At 38.1% G+C, this 25,229-nt stretch overlaps 3 protein-coding genes across 12 annotated transcripts in view; 2 read left to right on the forward strand and 1 right to left on the reverse strand.

The window, feature by feature from the left end:
• Positions 1–52: 52 nt before the first annotated feature.
• Positions 53–14,994, reverse strand: LOC129368400 (uncharacterized). Of its 3 annotated transcripts, none has more exons than XM_055043337.1 (8): positions 14,692–14,994; positions 4,059–4,285; positions 3,283–3,826; positions 2,768–2,954; positions 2,320–2,559; positions 1,436–1,607; positions 1,031–1,179; positions 53–860 (listed from the first exon to the last, which is right to left on the reverse strand). In XM_055043337.1, exons 2-8 carry the CDS (start codon positions 4,238–4,240, stop codon positions 769–771), a joined length of 1,566 nt encoding a protein of 521 aa, XP_054899312.1. In that variant the 5' UTR covers positions 4,241–4,285; positions 14,692–14,994; the 3' UTR covers positions 53–768. The 3 variants fall into 3 exon arrangements, with proteins under 3 accessions (XP_054899312.1, XP_054899311.1, XP_054899310.1); XM_055043336.1 differs by having other exon boundaries at positions 14,671–14,994; XM_055043335.1 differs by lacking the exon at positions 14,692–14,994 and adding an exon at positions 5,411–5,851.
• LOC129368401 (histone H2AX) lies at positions 7,643–8,243 on the forward strand. The gene has a single exon (XM_055043338.1). It carries the CDS (start codon positions 7,676–7,678, stop codon positions 8,102–8,104), a length of 429 nt encoding a protein of 142 aa, XP_054899313.1. The 5' UTR covers positions 7,643–7,675; the 3' UTR covers positions 8,105–8,243.
• Positions 11,169–25,229, forward strand: part of phldb1a (pleckstrin homology-like domain, family B, member 1a) — a 36,188-nt gene continuing 22,127 nt past the window's right edge. For 3 of the 8 annotated variants that reach the window (XM_055043329.1, XM_055043332.1, XM_055043330.1), the window contains exons 1-5: positions 15,731–16,606; positions 19,171–19,269; positions 21,355–21,478; positions 22,273–22,443; positions 24,833–24,958. In XM_055043329.1, coding sequence (XP_054899304.1) covers positions 16,604–16,606; positions 19,171–19,269; positions 21,355–21,478; positions 22,273–22,443; positions 24,833–24,958 — 523 coding nt within the window. In that variant the 5' untranslated portion in view covers positions 15,731–16,603. Of the gene's footprint in view, positions 11,300–14,542; positions 14,736–15,729; positions 16,607–19,170; positions 19,270–21,354; positions 21,479–22,272; positions 22,444–24,346; positions 24,418–24,832; positions 24,959–25,229 lie in introns of those variants that run through there. The other 5 variants (XM_055043325.1, XM_055043328.1, XM_055043326.1 and 2 more) reach the window with 4 other exon arrangements.

Consider the following 25,229-nt stretch of genomic DNA (forward strand, 5'->3'; position numbering starts at 1 on the left):
GGTTTTTTGTCTTTCTTTGAAAGAATGTTCATTTTATTTTATATTTTAACAGTAATTGCTGTTTATTGGGAGATATAGTGCTTTGCAAAGGTGTCAATAACCCTAGAATTTTTTAACATTTTCTCAATTTACTGCAGCAGTTTTGCAAAACAGGATTTCCAGCTCTATTTTAAAAGCCAGTTAAAAACATGTTTAAATCTGCTTTTCTTTTCTTTTAGTACTATTAATACTATTTGTCTATTTTATACATTGCTCACTGTTGGGAAGTAATTTGTGATTTTGTATCTCAAGAGGTGATATATAAATAAGCTTAAGAAACCTAAGTGCATTTTCTATGATTTAACATAATTTTATATGTGCATAACTGTGAAACATAGGGAAAATTAAAATGTAGATTTGCAATTTTTTAGCCACAAAATTATGTGAATGATTTCCAGCATTTGTATTCAGCCCCCATTACTCTAACAAACCTAAATAAAAGTTCAAATTACCTTAAATGTAATAAGAGCCAATAATGTAACTTTCTGACTTTTATGAATAAAGCTGTGTGTGAAGGAAAACTAACACACCACTCTTAAGAGCAAAACATGGTTATGGCAGCATCATGCATTTGGCTTGCTTTTCATTAATCTGATTATTTTCCAAACATCGCTGATTATGGAAGTGGGTCAGAGTTGATGGAAAAAATTATAGCGTTTAAAACAAGCAGTACTATAAGAGGGAATTTTATCTAAGCTGGAAACAATGACCATAAACACACAACCAGAGCTAAGAAACAGAAGTTTCTGTAACTACGTCTTCATAGAAGGGAACCTCCAGCCGCATCTGCCACACAAGTTCCATCAGGTGTCTGACATAGTCTGGAATGACAGGACAATAGAAGCATTATGGGTAACGGTCCAAATCATATTTACAAAAGTAAAAATATATCGACTACCAGATGTAACAAACACACAAATAAGCTCCAAATGATGATTCATGCAAGATTTTGCTTTGGATATCTTGTTGCAAACTAAAGAATTGAACTCACCGTACGTGTCAGACTCCTTCACAGGCCGAACCACAGCGCCACCTTTCTTAAACTTTGGATAGGACACCTTCCACCGCTGAGCCCTGTCCTGTTTCCTGGCCTGCTCCTTCACCGTGTTCTCATTAAAGTGGAGAGCAGCCAAAATCAATCTGCAAGCACAACATACAGGTGCATCTCAAAAACGTTAGAATACAATAAAGAAGTTGAATCAGATATTATAATTTTTTCTATTTCAAAGCAAAAATCCTCTAAATTACAGGAATTGGTTTCCATGCATCTAACATCTTTAGATGCATTTGAATATAAAATCACTTTTTCTCAAGCAACATATTCACAAAATGACCATCTGCTCTAATTTACCCATCTACTTATCTATTTATTAGTCTGAACAAACAGTGAGCATACCTTGCTTCCAGTGAGGGACGAAGGAAATGCCCCTGTTTACTTCCGAAGAAGCAGACGACATTATGAAAAGACTGCAGGTACGACGTCTGCTCTGGAGGGGACAGCTGACGGACATCAGCCAGCAGCCTGGAGCTCAGGACAACCGCCTGGATTTCCTTCTGTGCTCTGCTGCCTGTCAACACACAACATGCAGACATTAGGGAACTTCTACAAGCTCATTTAATGGAAATCAAGTCAATGTAGGGCTGCAACTAAAGATATATTATTGGGATCATTAATTGGATAAAAACTTGGCACATTTTGCAGATTTTTCATTTAAGCCATTAATTTTATTTTACACAATATGAGAAATAAATGAAGATGCAAATAAACAAGTAATTTAATTCCTTTTAAAAAAGAAAAAATATTTTACTGCATAAAATGCATTAACAGAGCATTTCTAGAGTGAACACTTGATCATTTGTAGATTAGATTAATAGACTAATTGTTGCATTAACCGATTAATAATTGGATAGCAAAAGATGCATAATAGGAGCTTTTGATTTTTACAGAATTTCAATCAGATGAAGCTAAAACTATAGAACTTTAGGAGTTCTGGGTAGAATATATCTAATTTATGCATGTAGTTTTTATATAGTTTTGGCTTAATTACTGCTCTCAGTATGTTTTTCTTTCAGCAAAATTGCTTCTTTTGAGTCTTTATACTCAAAAGTTAACAATTAATTCAACTTCTTCAGACGATTATTAATAATAACTGCCAAGATTATTCTGATTAACCATTTCAGCCGTGCATATCTATCTTCTTTATGCTCATCCTTAAGCACTTGTTATGGTATCTTTTTTCTAATAATATGCAAGTTGTACTATTTGCCTGCAATACCCACCGTTCTCCACCCACTGTCTGTTCATCTGTCCGTGCTCGCACCGCGGGAACATGTCACCATGGCCCTCGTGGATGTTGCACACATGACGAGCCACAGAAGCCCATTTCTGCACAGCCATGTCTGCGTCCCCACCGCTGGTGGCTGCTGTCCAAAAAAGATGGTTGGAGACGGACTGAGCCCACAACCCCACTGAAGCACAGCCTGGCTTTTTGGCCACTGCCACGAGTTTCTTGAAAATGCCTGCAAAAAATTGACAATGTGATTTTACCCGACTTTTCCATCAGAACAGAGGTCGGCCATCAGGACATTAGTGGTTTGTCGTTACGCCGATTGTCCACATTTTGCTGTTTTGGGTGTCAATAGCAACTGGTTGAATCACATCAATGTTGTCTCAGGATTTATGACAAAGCATTTGCTTATCAATTTTGACTTGAACCACAAAACTCACCCTTGGAAACGTGCCATACGTCAAACCGCTGCTTGATGTCGGGCTTTTCCGATCTCAGCCATTTGCAGACCTGCATATGTCTGTCTGTGATGAGTTCAGCTATAGTGAGGCCATGTTGCTCCAGGAAGCAGATCCCCTGTTTCAGGCCCTCCAACTCCACTGCTGCACTGCTCTGCATTTCATTGCACTGAAAGACACAAAGAAGAGTGGAAATAATCCATAATAGAGGTAAAGGTAATTTTATTTATATAGCACATTTTCTGCAACAAGGCAATACAAAGTGCTTTACAGCAATTAAAAGAAAACACAAACAAAATAACAAACCAAAGAAAAGAGCAAAAGAAGAAAAGTAATCTAATGTTGATGTAAACATCAAGATTAGATTTGTTCTGGATTCTAAGTTAGTTCTACTCCCTTTTCTGAGTTGGAGTATCTCTGCATAACAATAGATATAGTTTTTGAGGATGTCTCCTCTACATAGGCATTGTCATTTTGAATAAAATCAAAGGACATACCTCCACTAGATGGGTGGTGAGCACTGCACCAGTATTCATATCCATCAAGGAATAGCTGCCGTACTTGTTTGTATGCCCTACTGAGCAGCAGCGAGCGTCTCCGCCCAGTCTTAGTGGAGTTCCCTTTTTCTTCATAATCATGGCCTGCTGCTTGGTGTTCCAAACCCTTTGAATAGCAGGGATCAAATAGCAGCGCTGCAGACTGAAAAACGTCTTCATACTGTAGATTCCAACGCTCATGTGTCGGAAAAGGTTCCGGGCAATTGTTGGTGAACACCCGCTGAATAAGGTGGCTGCCGCCATCATCAAATTCCCCACCGGCATGCTGTTGTGGGTCGGCTGGCTGTACCACACCCTGGTGTGTCCGTCTGTCCTCTTGCAGACACTGCTCACAGCCACCATGGTGCCCATAATCTGCTTCATCGTCACTGTGCAGGCCCCGGAACAGACGACACACACAGCGAACAGCGTCCTCAAACAACTTTCAAAGACAATATATTTACGCTCTGCCGCTGGGCAAGTTTCGGCCACGTCTTCGAGGTCACTGCAACATTAAAAAATAAAAAATAAATCTGTTTAAAATTGATTGTAGGTAGTGCTGGGACAACATTGAATCGTGATATGGGTACTGTCACCATAATAATGCAAGTTTTTGTGTCTGTTCAACGTTGATCATTAGAAAGAACATTCGCGACTATATTACATAAGTACTATTGAATAGAAATGAATAACAGAAATATTATTTTACTTGAAAAGTGTCTATGAAACCAACATACAAGTCCTCATCCTCAGACTCTTCTGCGCCAGGTGCCCAGTCCGGGTCCTCCTCATCTGTCTCAGGTTCCTCATCACTTTCAGGGCCATTGCTGTCCTGGTCATCTAGGGTGGGAGTCAGAAGCATACACTGAATACCAATTTCTGTAGTCTGTGGTGTTGTGGATGTTCCTTGGGACTTCATCTCTACGACACAGGAAGTCCCAACCGATCTGGAGACAGATGTGCCCTGTGTACAGGAGAGAAACAGGTAGTGGGCCTATGCACCAATTGCTGAAAACATGAGCAGAACCAAACGAAACATCTTACCACATAAGAAAAACGATACCAACAACAACGACAACCATAGCTAAACAATATTGATGATGCAATACATTGGAAAGAGAAGGAGGCTCTGAAAGAGACAGGGAACAATTTCAAGGAGTCATACATTTTTCCTCAACCACTCCATATTTGATGAAGCTGAAGTTGGCTTCCGGTTGCAACTTCTGATTCAAGAAATGGTTAAAGAGTAATCATCCCATGTAATTTTTCACTACAACCACTATGCACTTCAAACCTGGACTAGATCATTGTGCTCTGATTGCAAAATATTAAAAACCAACCTTGTGATTTGTGAAACCTCTATTAAATTTGTGAAACTTCAGAAAAGGGTCGTTCTAGGGCAATTTAAGCACTTTTTCAACATCTGAAACACACTACAATTGAATTCTCTGAAACTTGCATTATTTGCTGTTATTTCAATTTTTAACTTTCTGCTTTCTCGCGTTTTTCTTCACAGAAATGTCATCCTGATTCACAAGAAGTGCTGAAATCACCCTTTACTCCAGAAAAGGTTTCATAAATCACAAACTTGGTTTCTGCAATCTGCGCAGTATAGTGTTCAGGTGTTGTAGTTTGACAGAGCAGATTAAAAATGATCAAGGCAGTGAACATTAAGTGGAATCGTTCTTTTGCCATTTCCCAAACCGGAAGCCAACTTTAGCCTCGTCAAAAAAGGGCTGTTGAAGGAAAAATATCCAACTCCTTGAAATTGTCCATTGTCTCTTTAAGAACCTCCTGCCCTTTCCACCCCTTCCTCACGTCATCACAACAAAGCCTCTTCATGCAGTTGCCATTCTCCGCTGCACCGTGTTTTGTTTTACAAAGAAGCAACGTTATATAATATCGTTTTTTATTTTATATAAAATAAATAAATCTATCTGGATATAGCTGAACGTTATGCGAATGATCCATGTAAGCCTGATAGGAAGACAACTCCAGGATACACATTGTTTGAGGTCTATGAACCATAGATGGATCATAGGCCGTTCAAAAATAATAGCAAAACAGTGTGAGTTGTTGTTTCGCTTACCTGTGCCCACTCAAACGGTTTCAGCCTGGTTGGTATTGCATGGTCCAACAGTGACAACCTTCCTATCAGCCCTTTATCAAACAGGCCTTTGTTTAGAAAGCTGTCATCAGTAAAGTGTCTCGCACAAATGTACCAGTTCTTTTTCGGAGGAGGGAAGTCTCCAAAAATAAAGTCCAACCATTTCTGACGAATCGTGGCATCCTTGGGAAGCGTGAACAGAGGGTAGTCTCCTTCGCATCCAAGAACGCATTTCCTCCAATGAGGCATTTTCTAATGCGTAAAGGACCGGACTGGGAAGTGGTTTGAATGTTGAGCACCGCAGCTGCGCAGTTCCAACCGGGTGTTTGCTCATTGCTGTTGAAGCTAGTTTGGTGAAGCCATGTGGGGGAGCCACGGGGGAGCGGAGCTCGACTTGGAGACCGAAAACTCCGAGGCGGAGCTTTGGGGGGAAAGGCGGCGTTAGGGCACCCCCGAATGGCTGCCACGGGAGATGCAGAGATTCCTCAAACAGCATGACTGAACCACAGCAGCTCACTGGGTATGTTTGTTTATGATGAGGGGATGACATCATGACATGATGTAAAGCTAAAAAATATGTATTTTTGCTCAAACCTCCACTGAAGAAATTATACAGAATTGTACAAGAATTTATGATCTCTCATCTGATGTTAGCTTAAAATAACTTTTCAGTTCTTTGAAGTAAAATTGACATTTATGAGCATTACATCACATAATAATATTCCCTCATCAAAAACATACCTGGAGTGTTGCTTTGATTCTTTCATGGTTTGAGAAATCCTTTAATCTCCCGTGGCAACCAGTCAGATGTCCAAAACAATACTTTGTTAAACAGACAGAGACCCAATTTCAAGCCATTATAAAGTCAATATTTTTTCATTTATATAACCACAGTAGGTGACGGTGTTATTTGATTGTGCTATAAAAATATTCAATTGGCTGGAAAACACATAATGCTGCCCCTTTCAAGGTTTAGAAGAAAACTTTTCTGTGTTAGAATGGGCTAGTCAAAGTCCATTTGTAAATAATATGTGGCAGAACATGAAAACTGATGTTCACTCATGCTTTCCAACCAGTCTGACCAAGCCTAACCTGCAAAGAATAATATCCAAAAAGGTCAAAGTTAAAAGCTGCTAACCTGCAATTAAAATGCTGTTCAACAAAATATTGATTCTGAAGGGCTAAATATAAGTGTTTGTTACAATTTTGACATTTTTACTTGCAAAAAAGGCATCATACTTTTAGCTGCTGTCACATTAGATTCAAATAAAATATGCTGGCATTTGCAACATACGTTATGGGTTTTATTTTTGCAGGTCATCAAGATGCAGAAGACATGCACATTAAAATACAAATAAATAAAGGATAATATATGAAAACATTATTAATATTAATAAAGTATTATTTTTATACCGCATCAAACACATATGCGCTACTCTGTAAATCTTCAACATAGAGGGAACATCCCACTAAAATACATTACTGCAACATGTTAACGTGGGGAAAGTTCAAAAGGTATGGAAACTTTTGCAAGTCACTGTTTATTTTGAAAGAGAGTTGTGATTAAAATATTTTCCTTAATGCAAAGCATATATATATATGTATATATATATATATATATGGTCTGTAGATTTATTTATATATATATAGTATAAATAAATCTACAGACCAGTGTATATATACATATATATATATATGTATATATACACTGGTCTGTAGATTTATTTATACTTATTAGTCAGAATTACTTCTAAAAATATATTTTACTACTTAGTATTGTGAACAAGAATTCAGTAACAAATTGGAAACTAATGGAAACTTAAATCCTCCAAAAAGGCCGTATGTCTTCCAGCTGTACATAATTTATTTTAAAAAATACTATAAGTTTTAAAGTGAGTTTATTTCCACGCAGAATTTTACAATGGCGCCAAAAGTTTAAAGCTGGAGGGAAGTCACTTGATTGGTTTTTTTATGTCCACTCTAAACAGTTCCTCCATTGACAATAAGGAGGGAAACAACTAACCAATCGCTTTTGATCATCCCCCAACACTCATCGCCATTGGTTTAATGTAAGAAGCGATAGGCCAATTGTTATTGATTTTTTTATTGCGGTTGACATTTCAGATCCAATCAACTAAGACTATCTGCCCATAGCAACCAATCACAGTAAGGGGCGGGATTAAAGTGAGGTTTATATCCAGGTCATCGCTACTTGAACTATCTTTATAGTTCTGCAACTGCAAGAAGATGTCTGGAAGAGGAAAAACCGGAGCCAAGGCCCGCGCTAAGGCAAAGACCCGCAGCTCCCGTGCCGGTCTCCAGTTCCCCGTGGGCCGTGTCCACCGTCTCCTCCGCAAGGGAAACTACGCTGAGAGAGTGGGTGCCGGAGCCCCGGTCTACCTTGCTGCCGTTCTCGAGTACCTAACTGCCGAGATCTTGGAGCTGGCTGGCAACGCGGCTAGAGACAACAAGAAGACCCGCATCATCCCCCGGCACCTCCAGCTGGCCGTCCGCAACGACGAGGAACTTAACAAACTGCTCGGCGGCGTGACCATCGCTCAGGGTGGAGTCCTGCCGAACATCCAGGCCGTGCTGCTGCCAAAGAAGACCGGTCAGTCCGCTCCGAGCTCCGGGAAAGCGGGAAAGAAGGCCTCCTCTCAGTCTCAAGATTACTAGCCAGCTGGCTAATGACTGCTAAACCAAAGGCCCTTTTAAGGGCCACCCATCCACTCATAAGAGCAACTTTCCTGTTCAACTACTGTCTTGCCTCGCACGATTTGCCTTGTCTATTTAATAAAGACATTTTTTAATCTAATTTGGTCTATATAGTACTTGCTGCCCTCAAAGTAGCTGATGCTACTTCCTACTCTTAGTAAAAATGCTGGGGGAAGCTAATCAATTATACTCGTTAGCACTCTGGTCATTTCTAATGTAAACAGTTGGAGTTGAATTGTCAGACCATTAAATTGTGTGATTTGCCCAGGCTAATGGTACAGCTTTGGAAGGTAATTATTGAATTTTTAATGATACTTCCTGGTGTCGGTTCTAACTTAAATTTATTTTAATGGGATAAAATTTACTTAAGTCTTGTTACTAGGGAGTTGTTTTGAGGCCAGGAGGAATTGCATGGCATAAAGTGTTAAGGTTTGTTTTCAAAGCCCCTTGGAAATCTGGAGTCCAAGCTAAAATAAAGGAAGACCTTTATTTAAATTTTGAGATAAAGTTTGATAACTATCTAATGTGGGACCTAATTTTGCAATTGGATAAGCTGTAGCATAATGACGCTAACACTGTCGGTATGATTGTATAAATTACCATACTTTTGATTGGAAAAAAAAACCCTTTTATCCTGAATTGAATTGAAACATCTTATTGCAATAATTGTAATGTTTTGGCTTAAGTCTCTAGTTCTTGGTGTCCGGATATTTTTTGATTTGTCTTCTGATTATGCAAACTTAAGGTTTAAGGAAATGCAAATCAAAACTGAATTAATTGGGTTCAATACATGTTTAAATTTTACATTCCACATGCTATCTGAATTGACTCTCTTTCTGACTTTGTGGTTAAAGCCAACAAAACATGTTTTAACGGATCTGTACGCATTTCCAGGTGTTTCCTTGTTGCACGCATACATAATTACAAACATCTGCAGCTTGTTTACCACCACAAACAAAATCCGGTTACGTGTCAATTCAGTTCTTTTAGATCATGCCATCAATTCACAAGAAGACAAATGGGTCCAACATTCAATTCTAATATAAGCAATTTACACCAGAAAAAACTGAGGTTGGCAAAAAAAAAAAAGATTTGTACCTCAGTAAGAGTGGCACTTCAACATATTTTTTCATGTTTAATTAAGTAAATATGTATTTTTGCAAAAAGTCTACTCAAGTACTGAATACTTAATCAGAACAGCTGATCAAATATTTAAAGATGTCCTCAGAGTAACAAAAATATAAAGTTATATGTATAGTTTTTGTATTTTAAAGACTAAATAGAAAAGAATATATATGCAAAAAACATAATCACAAAATAACAAATTCAGGGAGAACCAAACCTTTTCCCAATAAGTTTTTTCAGTGTAAAACTTATAAACCTAATACTGAGAGTTGGTAATGTAAGAAGGTAAACTACCGGTGACAATACGAAGAATCCAAGAACTTATTAAATATAACTAGTTACTACCACCTTTTGGGGATTTTAGTTAGCACAGCGGTTGTAAAACATGGAGTTTGCACCTAATTTGAGTTGTGCAACACAAACTGCTAGTTTTTCAGAAGATCTCTCATAATCTAAAGATTTTTATGTGAATCACATAATTATGCTGTCATTGTTGCATGACACAATAACTCAAGAACCACCTGTACAGTTTTTTCCTTTTGGCCAAGCTAGATCATATTTCTCAAAATAAGAGTCTAAACATTTATTTGATGACTGATTGATATTAATACTATTGACTTTTTTGTATTTTGGCTTCCTTCAAAAAATAAGATGACATAATTTACAGTTGCAACCAGATATTTACATACAGTACACTGCGTACAGAGACACATTACTTTTTTGAACTGAATATAAATCAAATATTTCCTAGTTTACATCAGTTGGAATGATCAAATTTGTTTCTACTTGATAAATCCAAGGAGAATGAGAGATTTTTTTTTAGATAATTTAAGCAATTAGATAAAGAACTGATAAACATGCTGTTGCTTAAGCTAACATGAGTCTTTATTTGGAAAAAATCTAATAAAATCATTGAAGAGATCAGGAGCATGACACTTCACAAACATAGTTCATCCTTGGGTACAAATGCCAGATGTTTTAAGGTGTCACATTCATCTGTTCAAATAATTATATGCCAGAATAAGGTGTTTTATTTTTATTGATAGGGAGAAAATGTGTTATTATGATAGTGAAATGGAGTTCACCTGGTCTGCCACTAGGGGCTGACTGTTTCCTATGAGATGAGCAGTTGAAGAACATTAACTGTCCAACAAATAAATGTCTCATTAATTTCATTAAAAATTAAACAATAAAAACAAAAAACATCCATTGGATCAAACTATTTTTTAAGCTGATGCTACTATTTTGCAAGCCGCAATATGAGATTATGTCACAAATGTTTCTACTACAACTGAGATTCATCCACCACTTTCTCCCCTTTGTCTGGTTTTGTCACTGACTGGCAAAAATAAGCAGGATGACGCAACAAGTCTGAACTGAACCCAGACAGGCTGAACCAATTACCCCGACCCTTGACAACGTGTCCAACACCAACATCTAGGCTAAAAAAAAAACAGCCTGCCTGTGAACCAAGGCTTCACTCACTGCGGTGGCTCTTAAATTTAACCGTCTTGTTTTTTCTTCCCAGCAGTTTGTGGCTGAAGGAAATGTTGGTAATTTCATGGTATTTCTGTCACATCACAAGGGATATGTCAGGCACATATTTTATGTCTGGGGATGAAAAACTAAACAAACTATAGAAGGAAAGATCAAATTTGATGTTTTTTTGTCTCTTCCCGTTCTGCTCTTGAAATGGAGGAAAAGTTTATCCTTTTAAATCAAGATGGTTTCACAAAATATATGTTCAATTCAGCCTTTGAAGTATTAAAAGTAGTATACATAAATTAAATAGAGAAAGTAACAATAACCTAGGAGAGAAAGAAGGATGGAAGGAGGGATGGACCTCGGATGTGTGGAGGCGCACCAAAACATTCACTTTGAAAGCAGCACTGAAGAGAGAACAGCATGTTTCCATCCAGCAGACGACTGGGAGACTTTTCACATGACTTTTTGGAAAGATGCCCCACTTCACGTCTTTAATCTTTGGGTCGAATCTCTCTTCAGGAAAGAAAACTTTCTTTCCCAACTCGGGTAATTAAAGTTTAAAAAAACAAATGTGCTTTTATGCAGTGCGAGTGCGTATGATGCAAAGTGCTAAAGTCATAATTACTGTTTATCCTCACTACTTGTATATGTGGAGTTCAGATTCATCTTTATCACTTCCAGTGTTTCAGTCTTCTATCATTGTCTTTCCTAGCAAACATTTTGTCCAGTAATTTTTCAGGAGAGTGGGCACAGGTGGGAGTCCTGTGGCTTAGAACCGATTAGAAGTCAAACCCAGCTGGCTTTGTGAATGGGAATCTTTCTTTGCGTGAGAGATCTGGCTGCCTTTGGGGCTTAGGAAGCTAGTAATGCGCTTTGGTGGAATTACAGTGCGGTGAAGTATTTCTCTGAAGGGAATGCGAGGTGCAGATGTGGCTCAGGCGGTCAGTTTAACGCATAAATATGCTTTGATCTAAGCCATTTGATTGCAGCTTTGGCTGCATTTTTAGAGTTGCTATCCTGCTGGAAAGTGAAACTCCAACACAAGCTGAAGGTCATCACCTAGAATTGTTTTGTACCTCCACATCACAAACTCTTTCTGGTTATGATGTGGCAACATGTGATAAAAGTTTGGAGCAGTATGAATGGTTCTATGATTTACTTTAGATGTGACTGACTCTTAAGCTTTGAAGGACATGTACAGCTGTCAATTTGGGTTGTCTATTTTAATATTGGATTTGTTTCTGCACAGCATAAGAATTGTTTTGTACTTTCTGACATGTGGAATTAGTCACATTGAAACAAAGTAATGCTCTTGTCACAAACATCTGTGACCCATCTGTAAATTCTGTGCTTCACCCAGATGGTCTATCTGGTCATTATTCATCCTCCTAGCATCCACAAAAAGCTTGAACTGGCGACTTTGAGTTTAGGGTTAAAGATCTAACAAAGGCTGTTTTTGCATCTGTTGAGGCTGGTGCATGGAGCACGATTTGAGCTAAGTGCTTCAATTAAGGGCAAGGAAGTCCCTGTTTTTATAGAAGAACAGATAATCTGTAACTTCAGTGTAAATCATTTCCTTTGACTAAATAAAAATTTTCACCTGCTGATCTTCCACTCCTCTTCCCAAACTGACCCCTTTTAGAGGCAATTTCCAACCTGAAATTGTGATATCTTTGCTTTTAAGCAATGTTTGTACAAGTTACTCAAAATGACCAATTTTACAAGTCACATTGTCCAATTGTGACTTGTAACCCAGACAGGAGGCAAGTAAAAGCCTTCAAGAGTCTGTAAGGATCTCACCACTACAGACAGTTTCAACCAAAGTGAGGAATGGAGAAAATAATATTAAAAAATTATGTGCAGGCTTCATTACTTCTTTGGGAACTTTTCCATATTTTATTGTTGTTGACCTTGCAACTCCACCCTTCTGAGAAACATACACTTAAATAGAGCATTTTCCTTCTGTCTGAGTAACATGTATGTGAAAGACATTAATCAACAACAAAGCCTGACCTTTTGTCGGCTTTTGCTTTGTTGAAACTTGAAAGATGCTTGTGTTAAAAAGTGAGACTTTGAGCTATTTTCCAAAGCTACAAGGACAGACGTAATCTGTATCAAATGAGATATTCATTATCAGACCTTAGTATAGCTGAATCACAAAAGCATGAAATCACAAACAAAACCCCAAACTCTAGCGTTTGATCATCTCAATGGCCACCCAGGACAAAAACATTGATGGTAAACAATCCTCCCTGTAAAAACAGGGAAGTCAGGAGAAATGACAGCAATAATTTGGAGACCTCACAAAATTGCAGCCTTTTTGTGGATTACAAAGCTCTCTGTAGTGAGCCAAATCTCCCTGTAATTTAACAGTCTTGATTGATTATTGGTGACCAAAATTCAAAGTCCTCATATTCTGACTGCATCCAGGTAGACATAATACCTGCTGCTTTTCTAGCATTTACAAAGAAGAAACAGGAACAAAATATCGGCTGATGTTCATGATAAAAAAAAACAAAATAATTAACTTTTTATATGATCTGATGTGCACAGACAACAGCACTCCCATTTCTCTTAATATTACCAGAATATTAAGAGATGTTTTGATCCTATTGAAGCCACTTAACTACTAAAGTAAAAGAAGGCATTTGCTTACTTGAGAAACCTTATGCTCACAAACAACTTCTGCCATTGCCTGGATGATCTGATTGCTATATCTTCTAGGGTTTTCATGGTAATAACATGAACTGTGTTGTATTTAGGTTATTGCTTCCTTTGAACGAAAACTCTTATTGGTTCCTCAGGCAAATAACTGTGCAGAGATCTGCCGACTTCTTCTTTTCACCTTCATGAATCTTGTATATACATACTATAGATGTGTGTGAAAAACTAATCTTAATAAAGATAGTAACAGTAGCTGTGATTTATGAGCAAACATACCAGTGTCCTCCAGGAAGTGATTATCAGACATACTGTGGTTGTTGCAATCACAGTATGTCTGTAGTGTAAAGTCATTCTGTTTGATCTGTTTCTGTGTTCTGGATTTGTTGAAGGGGAATTTCTGAACTCTAACGTTTTGACAAGAATGGCTGAAAAAAAAAAAAAAAAACCTCAAGATTTATTGCCATCTGGTGTTTTGTCCATCATATTTTTCCTCCTTAACTCGCCAGGGCTTTTCTGGCCTCGCTTTTATATTTTAAATGTTCAGCCAAATATTTCTGTTTACTTCTGTTTTAACAGTGATGTCCAAGATCAGGGGAACTGATGTCACAACAATAACTACGAAGCAGACATACAGACAGGGGTGGAAATTAAAAATGTTCTCCACCAGCCACAGTTTCACCAGTTTGTTTTCCTTTCAATTACAAACCCCCAATTACAAGCAAATTACATAAAATGTATTATTTATTCTTAACTCTGAAAGCCAATTTACTGACAATAAGTTTACATACAGATGGTCATACACAGAATAATTTAACATAAAGCATGGACACCTTAACAGGGTTGTGGAGCAACAAGTTAATTACTAAGGGCAAACTTTAACTACACAACCCTAACATTCTTGCAATCACATGTTGAACATTTCCAGATTTTGGCAACAACTCTCCCTGATAGTAATTATTAACGATGTGTCTAGTCATTTAAAATATTTTTAAATTGTTTCAATAGCTGTTTTCTAACTGTTTTATTTATTTTTCCTACTAATTACGTATTCTATTGAAATTAACAGTTATTACTAAAATATCTCAGAACGTGTTCATTATTATTTCCACGGGCCATCATCTTCATCATCATCATCATTCTTGTGTTACTCCAGTTTTTCTGACTACGTGGAGCTGTCAGCTTCCCCCTCACACACAGCTGCCTTCTTGCCTGCATGAAACTTTTTCTTTATGAACATTTTCACTCCTTCTTACCGGGCAGCAACAGCAGCTAACCTGAACTCTTCCTCACTCTTCTCTCTCATCATCCTCCTCTGACGGTAATGAAGCCCCTGAATCGCTCGTTCCCTCTCCTTATCCGCTACCCAATATCCTCCAACGGTCAAAGTTAGTGTTGTAATTAACATATCGTTTAGTTTGACAAATTTTTCTGAATGGGCTTATGCGCTTTTTAGCTTTTGTCGTAGTTTTTCTGACCCGCCCCGTCTCCTATCTGTTCATTTTCTCGGACTCCGGTTAGCAGCTGACCGTTAGCAGCTAACCGTTGGCAGCTGACCGTTAGCAGCTAACCGTTGGCAGATGACCGTTAGCAGCTAACCGTTGGCAGCTGACCGTTAGCAGCTGCCGTTAGCAGCTAACCGTTAGCAGCTAACCGTTGGCAGCTGACCGTTGGCAGCTGACCGTTAGCAGCTAACCGTTGGCAGCTGACCGTTAGCAGCTAACCGTTAGCTGAAATTGTTCTAATTATAACCTTAGAGGGGAGGGGCGGGCCAAGGAGGACTGAGGGATTTCATTGGATATTCCTAATGTCCGTCAATACAACCAACCAATGGGCTGTTGCGGTCGATAAAAACTTAGATTTAATATAAATTTTGTTAAATTATGACAGCGTAGGGCCTCCAGATATGGACATTTTGAACATCAGGCTGGACTCCAGACGACCAGTCATCCCTTGGACAGAAGTTTAAACTGAATGCAGTTTCCCCCCCTTTTTTTCTGTTCAAATTGTCAACCCGCCACAGTGTTGGATTTGTTGCTCCAAATTACACGCCACATCATACTTTAACCTGCATTTGGCCAGTGGCGGGTGCTATTTTCCACTCCTGCATACAGATACAAATCTCTGCACCTTATCACTGACATACAGCATTCACTTGTTGTGTGCTCTGTCCAGAACAGACTCATATGTTTATAAATTAGACCTGTAGTTGAAAAAGTTTCCATGAAGTGAGAAATGCTTTTTGTGTTGTCTTTTTTCAAGCAATTTAGCATGCAAGTAGTTTGACAACATCGTCCTGCAGAGCAAGTGACTCACATTTTCAGTCGTCTCTGCAGACTTTATGAGTCTACAGTCCAACTTGTTACTTAGCTGCTGGTGTTTGTTTGTTTTCATTTTCCTCAGTGAATCATCATCTGCTTCATTTCCTCCTTCTCCTTCCTCTCCCTGGCCCCTGACCATGGGAAAAGCCTTCTGAGATCAATAGAGGACTCTTTCTCCCACTCCCATCCACTTTCTCTGACTTTGTCAGTGGGCCAAACAATGCTCCACAGGGACATCTGAAGAGACGTGTTTGCTCACTTCCTGTGGGACATAGTATTTCTCTACTCCATCATCACAGATGTTTTAAGAAGAAAGGTTTCGTTTTGTCCCATTGTAGCTCACTTAGTTGGTTCATCACACACTGTTGCTCAACAACTTCCTAGCATTAAAATTGTCTTGTTACATCAGATGTCGGGGTCTCACAGGAGGAACTCAGACAAGGCTCTGGTCTTTCTGTTAACGCCTGCCTAACCTTATCTGGACAGTAAGAGGCCTTGTAGCAGTGAAGTGCATTTTAAAGTCCTTGTGAGACAAGACTTTATGTCATTTATTTAACAGGTTATTCTGCTGGATACAGAAAGGGAATCAATAAACAGGAAATCTGAGAATGTTTTCGCGGGGCATGGTGATAAACGGTGCCCCCTCTGCTGCGTGTAACTCTGATAGGATGTAATTCTGCACCGGGATGGGGAGGAGAACAAGCTGGGAGGAGGGAATGAGTGGAGAAACTCACAGAGTGAATGAAAGAAAAAATAAAACAGCAAGGGGTAAGACATACAGAATAATGAGGGGAGTGCTTTGGGAATTCATTTTTTTCAAGTTAACCTATGGATCCTACTGCTGTCTGGACTCTGCTACAATAGAAAAATGGTAAGAACTGCATGTCTGTTTGAAATAACTAACTTTTCTGCTTTCTATGTAATGGTTACATGCTGAATATTTAAAAAATCCTCCCTTTTATTTTTCTGATTTTAAAATGCGGTGGCTTCCTCTGTTTTGTCGGCGTTTGCTCCAAGCAGAGGACTTTAAAAGTAGCAGTCCAGACTGTGTAGCTGGCAGTATCTATTTTCAGAAGCTCATGGCAGCTCTGAAGGGCATTACTGCCCCCATAATGACAGGTTACAGTGTAAGGCCCGGCATTTTCAAGCATTAAAACAGCTCCCAGGCCTGGGTGTGTACGCTGTATCTCTGAGGTTTGTGGCAGCAACTGCGTGTTGGTGTGTGTATGAGTCAGGCAGACGGGACACATTACCCTGCCTCTCTCTGGTCCTGTGTCTGCGTCTCAAACGGGGCCGGCGTTGACAGGCATTGGGCTGACAGTGGAGGCGTCAGGGCTCCAGTGTCAGGACGGTACAGAGGGAACGGTTTGTTCTCCAGGTCCCTGGGGTCCTCTGGGACTCACACTGAACACGATTGTAAGATGCGTGCGGTTTCAGCCGGCAGCTTTGTCTGGGGGTGACATCAGACGCCAGCTGAACGGTGTGTTGTCTCATGCGGACTAAAGTTGGAGTGTGGAAGTTGTGGAGTGTTTCTGGCTATTTTTGTAGTTATTCTAAGTGATAAGTGATGACAACTTGTTTTTGATGTGCCAGTTCTGTGATAATCACAGAAAGTCAGAGTGGTTTTATGATTTATTTGACATATCTTGCAAACAAATGGAATGTTTATTGTTTTAGAATGCGGATCCCTTTCATAAGAGATGCTCTATAATGGACTGTAGGAAACAATGGTAGAACTTTTTTTTTAAAGTATTTAAAGGTGTTTATAGCTCTTAGACTTCTTCCCATTTTGTCACATTACAATCACAAACTTCAATGCCTTTTTTGTGTTTTTCTTAAATAATAGACCATTAAATTGATGCATATATTTCAAAAGTAATTTGGATAACTTTCACGATTTTCTTGTATTTAATATTACACTCTTCCAGTCAATAATTACCATGTTTCTATCCCTGCCAAAGGACAACATAATGTTGCCACCACTGTGTTTCACTGTGGGGATAGTGTGTTCTGGCCAAGCCACAGAAACAGACATGCAATCTTTTTTATGTGAACGAAAAAGTAAAATTTTAGTAGAATCTGGCCAGAGCACCTTTTTCAGTGCCTCCTCTAGCTGTAAACATTTGTCCTGTCAGCAGATTCTGCCAACTGAGTTATGAATCTCTGCAGCTCCTCCAGAGTTAACATCTGCTCACATTTTTTTCATAGCCCCCGCCCCCAATACCAACAAACAAAAAACATTGAATAATGTCTGACCCTGGGGTCTAAAATTGCAGCTCTGGAGCTTCAAGTAGCTCCTAAAATCTTTGAATGAAAATGTAAAGACACCACTTAATGCTTTTAGCTTCAGAAATTAAAAATGCAGAGTTTTTAAAACATTTTTTCCTACAATATTTGCAAAGAATAACACTGAAATGACCAGTAATATGTTTTTATTTCTTTTTTTTTATATCCATTGTCTTTTTTGTTTCTTTATTTTAAAGCTTAAACATCGAAATAAAAGCTGGTTCTGCAATGGCGAGATATTGGTGTAGCTATGTGGGGGTAATAGATATTTGTCTAAGAAGTTTTCTTTTTCCAGTTTATTCAGGTTTTATTAGGTTGTTTTAAGAGCTCTTATAGTTGTAAAGTTTCTAACATTTCCTCTCCACAATTATGCTGCACCTTTTTTTGCTCATCAAAATAATCCAATTTAAATACACTTAAGGTTGTGGATGTAAGGTGACAAATGACAAAAAACAATAAATAAATGATTTAAATATTTTCACAAAGTTCCTGTAGAAATTTTCTCTGACATGTAAAGAGTTAAACGTTACACTGTCAGCTTTCCTTCTTTGTAGACTAAATAAACGCAGACTGTAGGCTGTTGTGTCTAGTCTGCGCTTCTTGGGATGCAGAGATGTTAGTGATAGTGGAAGACAGGGATGAAAGCGTTTATAAAAAAAACATGTTGTGTCATCTGGGTTGCGTATGTGCGCGGCTGGGACTGTGCCAGCATGGCTGTTCCTCGTGTGTGTGTTTTCTTTTTGTCTGAAGAGCAGACAGCTGAATCTAATCTTCTGCGTCTGGCTGCGTATTGCGAGATCTGAGTCACTAACTGAGCGACTAAACCCAAGCAGAGAAGAAGCACTGATATGAACACTGAAGTGTCTTCGAACCTGTAGAGCTCCACCGCGAATGAAACATACATCACTTCTTCGATTAAAGTATGAATCTTTTTGGACTTGGGCCTTCATGGATGAGGGAATGAATGTTGTTTTGTCCATAGTCCTAGAGAAACAATTCTTCAGTGTAGTGGTTTGGTCACATGGGTGTATAACTGGGGCAGAAGGGTTTCTAAGGAAAGCACTGTTCCCATTGTAGTTCAGCAGTATTCCCAGCGCTCCCATTCATGGCCTGAAACATTGCATGTGTGGGTGTGTGTGTGTGCTTTAGGATCTTCACGTGTCAGACTCTTCTGACAGTACGGCCGACATGGACCGCATGAGGAGGAATAAAGTGGAGCATGAGCGTCAGACCCATAAGGTCTTACAGGTGAGTTATTTCTTCAGATTTGACCGAACAACATGTGATGTGTTATGGGGCTTTTGCTGCCCTGATTCTACTAATCTTAGTCATGTATGTGTATTTAGCCCTGAGTTGCTTTGACTTTTACTTCAACAACTACAATATCAACTGTGGTGAGACTGTGGTGGTGTATCAGTACTTAAAGTATCCCTAGAAAAACAGCACCACAACACGACACAAACCAGAACCAGATTGAGCCATTAATCTGAGTCAGAGAGATTCAGGCTTTTATTCTGTTTGAATCGAATTCTGATTTTACAATCTGAATGTTGCAGCTGAAATGCAGACATATTGAACCAATTTTTCCAGTGAATTCTAGCTTCAGCTTCTTGTTCTCAGCGGCCAGCACCAGGTGAGTGAGGTCCACTGCTGTTTCAGGTGTTGTGCATTCAGACATGGCGGTCAGCACACCTAGGCTGTAACATCTGGTTAATCTAGCCAGCTGGTGTTGACCTCTTTGTCTTCTCAATTCAGCGTGATCATTTACCTTTGACCTCTGATGTCAATATGGTGTTTTTTTTTAATAAGAAGCCATTAAACAAGTGTGCCTAACAATTAGAGAGGTGATAGAGACACCTGTCAAATTGTGCGTTTTATATCTGCAGGTTTGGAAAAAATTAAGAGACCACTGCACTGGACTCCACTGAAACCCTCCTAGTTATTCCACCAAATATTTATTTCTGAACTCTTCCTGAGTTAAAACATTAGTTTTGTTGTTTCAAAATGAATATGAACTCGTTTTCTTTGCATTATTTGAGGTCTGAAAGCACTGCATCTTTTCTGTTGTTTTGACTATTTCTCATTTTATGCAAATAAATACTATATTTTGTCAGTCTTTCACCAAAATAAGAAAACAATGTTAATTTTTCTCAAACATATACCTATAAAGAGTAAAATCAGAGAATAGGATAATTTGTAGAGATCTCGAAATTTTTTAAGAGCTATATATCTATGTGTATATATGTATATGTGCATTTAAACTAGATATAGATATATAGACATAATATATATGAACCAGACTTTAGAAAGAACCCCACATAGAGCTCTTTAAATTTGACTCACTGTGGATGAAATGTACCCACAGTATTATTTTTGTGTCTGTTATTTTGCTTTTCTTATTGTATTTTAACAGTACTGCATTATCAGATTAGAAGTACTGCATTATCAGATTAGAACTGTGTATGAGGCTGTTTTAGACATGTTTCCAGTGTTAAAAAAATGCCTGAAAAACCATAAGCAAACTCAAAATACTGCATCTTGATTACGTCTTTACCATCATAAGAACTTTCATAATAATTATGATGATTGCCCTCATGTTTTCTTTTTTCTAACCCAGACTTGAAAAGACTAAAACTGCCACAGTGGTGAGCGATGGTTGCTGCAGCTGCTGCTCACACACGTGAAGCAGACATCTGTGGTTTCAGTAGCAAAACATCAGTGATAGCTGTGTTTCCTCTTCACAGAGTTACTTTCCATGGTATTCTACTTCACCCACCTGTGGACAGTTTTTTTTAAAAATTTAAGCCATTTCTTGTGCCTCTATGTTGTTTTCCCACTTACCATCTGCAACAACTTTAAGAAACTCTCTGCTCTTAAATGGCCATTTTTAGAAAAATAACTGCGATTAAAATGTGGGACATTCACTCAATCTGTGGTAAAAGAGTTTAACAAGCTTGTGGCTGAATATAAACATATACTGCGTGCACTCAGTGTTAAAATAAATATTAAAAAGTCCTGAATATATTGCCAGGTTTAATTCTTAGTATTTTTACATCTATTACTTCGAGATTATTATGCTTTATTAGCTTACTCAGGTAGCCCAACTTGATTCACTATAACATATCTTAACATATCTTTTATGATGCATGATGAGAAATCACTCACTTAAAAAAAAAACTCTAAAGTTTAAAGGGCCTTAATTAAAGAAATAACACTTCACTTCATTGCTAGGGTAAGAACAACTTTGCACCCAAAATCCACGTGTTATCACTACTGGTTTCCTGACAGAGTAGATATTGAATAATGTTGATTTTCTTGTGTTTTTTCTGACAGAATACACCTTTAGATTTGATTGAAACGGGCAAGTCCTTGAAAGTTCAGGCAGAGCGCCCCCATCTGGTTAGCTTGGGAAGTGGACGCCTGAGCACAGCCATCACTCTACTGCCTCTGCTAGAAGGTAAAAATGCTCAGGTTGTTGTCTGAGTTACAATTTTTTAAAAGTAATACACGTTTATAAATACAATGTAAAGTAAAAATTACACTAAAGTTGAATGTGAATTTACAGCTAAGTCTGTCATATGGAATATTTTGGACTTTTTGAATACACAAATTAGTTTGTTTTTTTTTTTAATTTGTTGCTCTGTTACAGTGCATTTAAAAAGTATTTCACAATGTGGTACATAATCAGGAAGAGGTAATTAATTTATAGTTTTGTTTAATAGTTTTTCAGTTTAATAAAAATCTCAAAATGTGATGTAAATATGAAGTCTGATTCTGTACAAACTGTTCAAACCTAGTCAGTTTGAATGAGGGTATCTTTGAACATTGATTATGCAACACTTGACTTGTTCCAAATTTTTAGTTGGATTTAGGTTTGAACTTTAACTAGGCCATTTAAACACATTAATGTGCTTTGATCCAGACCATTCAACTGTAGCTTCAGCTGTTTATGGTTATTGCATTGTGGGGAGATAAAGACCCCAGAATATGCTACATCCATGAGTGCTAGTTGACTGATTTCCCATCATGAACTTTTTGTCAGACTAAATGTGACTTTTCAGACTTTTCCACCTGTTGATAACATATTTACAAATAGCATCTGTGACTCCACCAATGTGGACTTGACCTCTGACACTCTGTTGGCCTTGGCTTTCCTCACGTTGACCTACGAAACCTTACAATATTTCTCAGACGTATCCGGTTTTATAGCTCACCAGGAAGCCACTCGATGTTTTCTTGTTCTGGTTACAGGGAGAACCACGCTGGGCAGCGATGGGACAGATATCCCCCTGCAGGGCCCAGGCATTGCAGTTCAACACTGCTACATTGAAAACCAAGGAGGGAACATTACCCTGTACCCAAGTGGAAACCAGTGCTCTGTGGATGGGCTTCCAGTCACTAAACCCTATCGCCTCACACAAGGTAGGGGAGCGACTGGCATCAACAGTAGATTGTTTTTACTTGACCCCTGAAGTAAAAACAACATACAGCAAAAATGTCCCATGTCCTTTCAGTAACATGCACGCTTACAATGCTGGTCAGAAGTTTCATTGTAGGCATGACATTCTATTAAATGTGTCCTCCAATAATGCCTTTATAGAAAAAACTCAACAACAAAAAAGTTTGATTAATTTTAAAAACAAGACCAGAGTGCAAATCAGAAATTCATTTTCTCCAAACCAAACTGGTTTAATACATATAACCTTAAATCATAAACAACATAGTGTTTAGTTAAGTGCTAGCTAACACTTAGCTCAATGCTATTTAGCTAACATGAAGTAATATTTAGCATTAGCTAATATTTAATGTTAGCCATAGTGTTAGTAAGTCGCATATAAACCAAACTGTATATTTGGCTGTCTGAAATGTCAAATAAATTTATTTTAAACAGTTTAGGGTCAGATGAAAAAGATTGAGATGTTTGGGTACAGTGATTTAGCATGTTTGGAGCAGTGAAAGAAAATATTTCAAACCATGAAACACTCCAACACAATCCTGCAACAGATTGAATGTTCTGTTCTTTATGTGGGAAATATTTCAGTGTTTTATGGTGTTGAAGATAAAGTGCTGTTGTTATCCATTGCTATGGCAGCGAGTCTGTGTGTAGTTTGGCTGATACAGAGAGCAAGAAAGAAGTGGTTTTGAGTTGTTCTTCAAAGGGTTTTTCCCTTTGCTGTGGAGCACAGCTATAAATTAATAATATCTACATTTCCAAGTTTGATTGAGTTAACGCAGTTATTCTAGGGCGGCAGTGCAACTATGGATGAGATGTAAGAGAATTGTCTTTTTGCCCTCCAGCGTTGTCCGCATGCACAAAATTTCCATATGCAAACAATAACATTGTTTGCATATGTTATTGTGCATATAATAACATATGCACAATAACATTGTGCATATGTTATTGTGCACAATGTGCACAATAACAAATCTAGATATTTGTAAATATTTAGATTTACAAATAGATATTTGTAAATCTGATTATGATTCAGTCAGTGTCTCACCAGCTATGAAACTCACCCCACGTCACTGATACCAACTGTCGAGTACGGTGGTGGCTGCGTCATGAAGTGGGACTGCTTTCCTGACACTACACAAAGAGAAAAGAATTAATAAAAAATGACTTTTTTTCTTAAATTGATCAACTCAGCAGCTAGATCTTGACACATTTAGTTGTATAAACATGAACTTGTTTCAGAATCAGGCCATATTCGATGATATTAAACCTAGTGATGTAAAATTAGCCAAATGTATGAACAATGCCTAAAAGTTGTGCCTGTGGAATGAAACCAGTTTAAATGAACTATACTATTTGTGATGCGAGAAGTCGACAATTCAGCCAGAAGCTTGTTGAAGGCAACCAGAGGTGCAGAATGTTACTTGACATTAATCCAAATACAGGTTGGGGTGTATGAGTCTGTATGAATACTTTGTAACCCATGTGGTTAATATTGACCATATATTAAAATATACGCCCCTAGGTATTGCTTTTCTTGTATAATCATAAGAGAGGGTGCAGCCAATGATGCATTTGAAGTGTGAATGTAAACGTCTGACTGGCACTGTACCATAAAAGAACCACAAACAGTCCCTCCCCCTCCATTAAGCCCGGTCCAGAACAGAACAGAATGTCATTCGAAGCCGGCATGTGTGTGTGGAGGCAGCAGCTGCTCAACAAGAATATTTCGAACTTGTTACTCTAATTTAAAGGACAATCGTCACATTTCAAACAAGAAATTGTGACTGGGAGGCATTTCAACCGGGAAAATCGCAGCAGCTTTTGGGACTCTAAAAGATAAATGTTAAACTTTCTCTGGAACAAATACAACTGGAACTGAAGCTTCTGAATGTGACTTTCTGGATACAAAGAGGGTAAAAATGCAATGAAGTTGTAAGGAGGTAATTTGACCAACTGTTTTTGTTGAATTTACCAGTTTATTTAGATAAATACAACATTAATTACTGGAAGCTAAGCTAACTGTTCTGTATATTTGTAGACTGTCTGGTTTACACTCTAAGCAAACTGAAGCAAATCATCTCAACTTTAAGATAAGATCTGCATACAAATCAGCAAAAATATATTGGAGAATACAAGATAAAATGTAAAAAAGTATAACATAATAGACATTCAATTTCTATTGGTTAAATTGATAACATTCTACAAAAATAAACCATATAGAATTAAAAATATTCAGATAAGCAACTTTTTTTGTAAATTTCTGTTGTTGTAAAAACCATGACCAGACATCTTTACTTATAAACTCATAAAATTCAGATATTACATCTTTGTATGTATGCCTGTGTTTCCTGGCAGGGTGCATGCTGTGTTTTGGTCAGTCTGCCTTCTTCCGCTTCAACCATCCCGAAGAGGCTCAGAGAATGAAGAGTATGCTGCCTGCAGGGAGCCTCAGAGTGAACACAGTCAAACCACTCCCCTCTGGTAAAAAAAACAAATAAACAAGCAAACAAAAAACATATATTCCCCATGAAATTCAGATCCAGTGTCATTCTGAGCTGTTCCTGCAATTCAGTAATAATCATCCTTTAACAACTGTTTATATAAATGTTTTTCAACATTTGTAAATCTTTTTTTTCTCCATCCAGAATGGAAAAGAAAAGATCTTAGTAGTAGAAGTAGTATTTTTATTCTGACTGTGAGTTTAAATATTATTAAATTCGATCAGGTAAAGAAAAATCTCATTATCTTCGGC

Source organism: Poeciliopsis prolifica, unplaced genomic scaffold, assembly GCF_027474105.1.
Source record: "Poeciliopsis prolifica strain line A6 unplaced genomic scaffold, Auburn_PproV2 SCAFFOLD019, whole genome shotgun sequence".
In the NCBI taxonomy this organism is placed as follows: domain Eukaryota; kingdom Metazoa; phylum Chordata; class Actinopteri; order Cyprinodontiformes; family Poeciliidae; genus Poeciliopsis; species Poeciliopsis prolifica.

Bases quoted from the DNA above. Each gene is read 5' to 3' on its own strand.
- LOC129368400 (XM_055043335.1), bottom strand. From the start codon at position 5,677: ATGCCTCATTGGAGGAAATGCGTTCTTGGATGCGAAGGAGACTACCCT. The intron at 4,286-5,410 runs GTAAGCGAAACA...TCCTGTACACAG, and splicing joins AACCGTTTGAGTGGGCACAG to GGCACATCTGTCTCCAGATC. The intron at 861-1,030 runs GTGAGTTCAATT...CTGTCATTCCAG, and splicing joins GAAGGAGTCTGACACGTACG to ACTATGTCAGACACCTGATG.
- LOC129368401 (XM_055043338.1), top strand. From the start codon at position 7,676: ATGTCTGGAAGAGGAAAAACCGGAGCCAAGGCCCGCGCTAAGGCAAAG.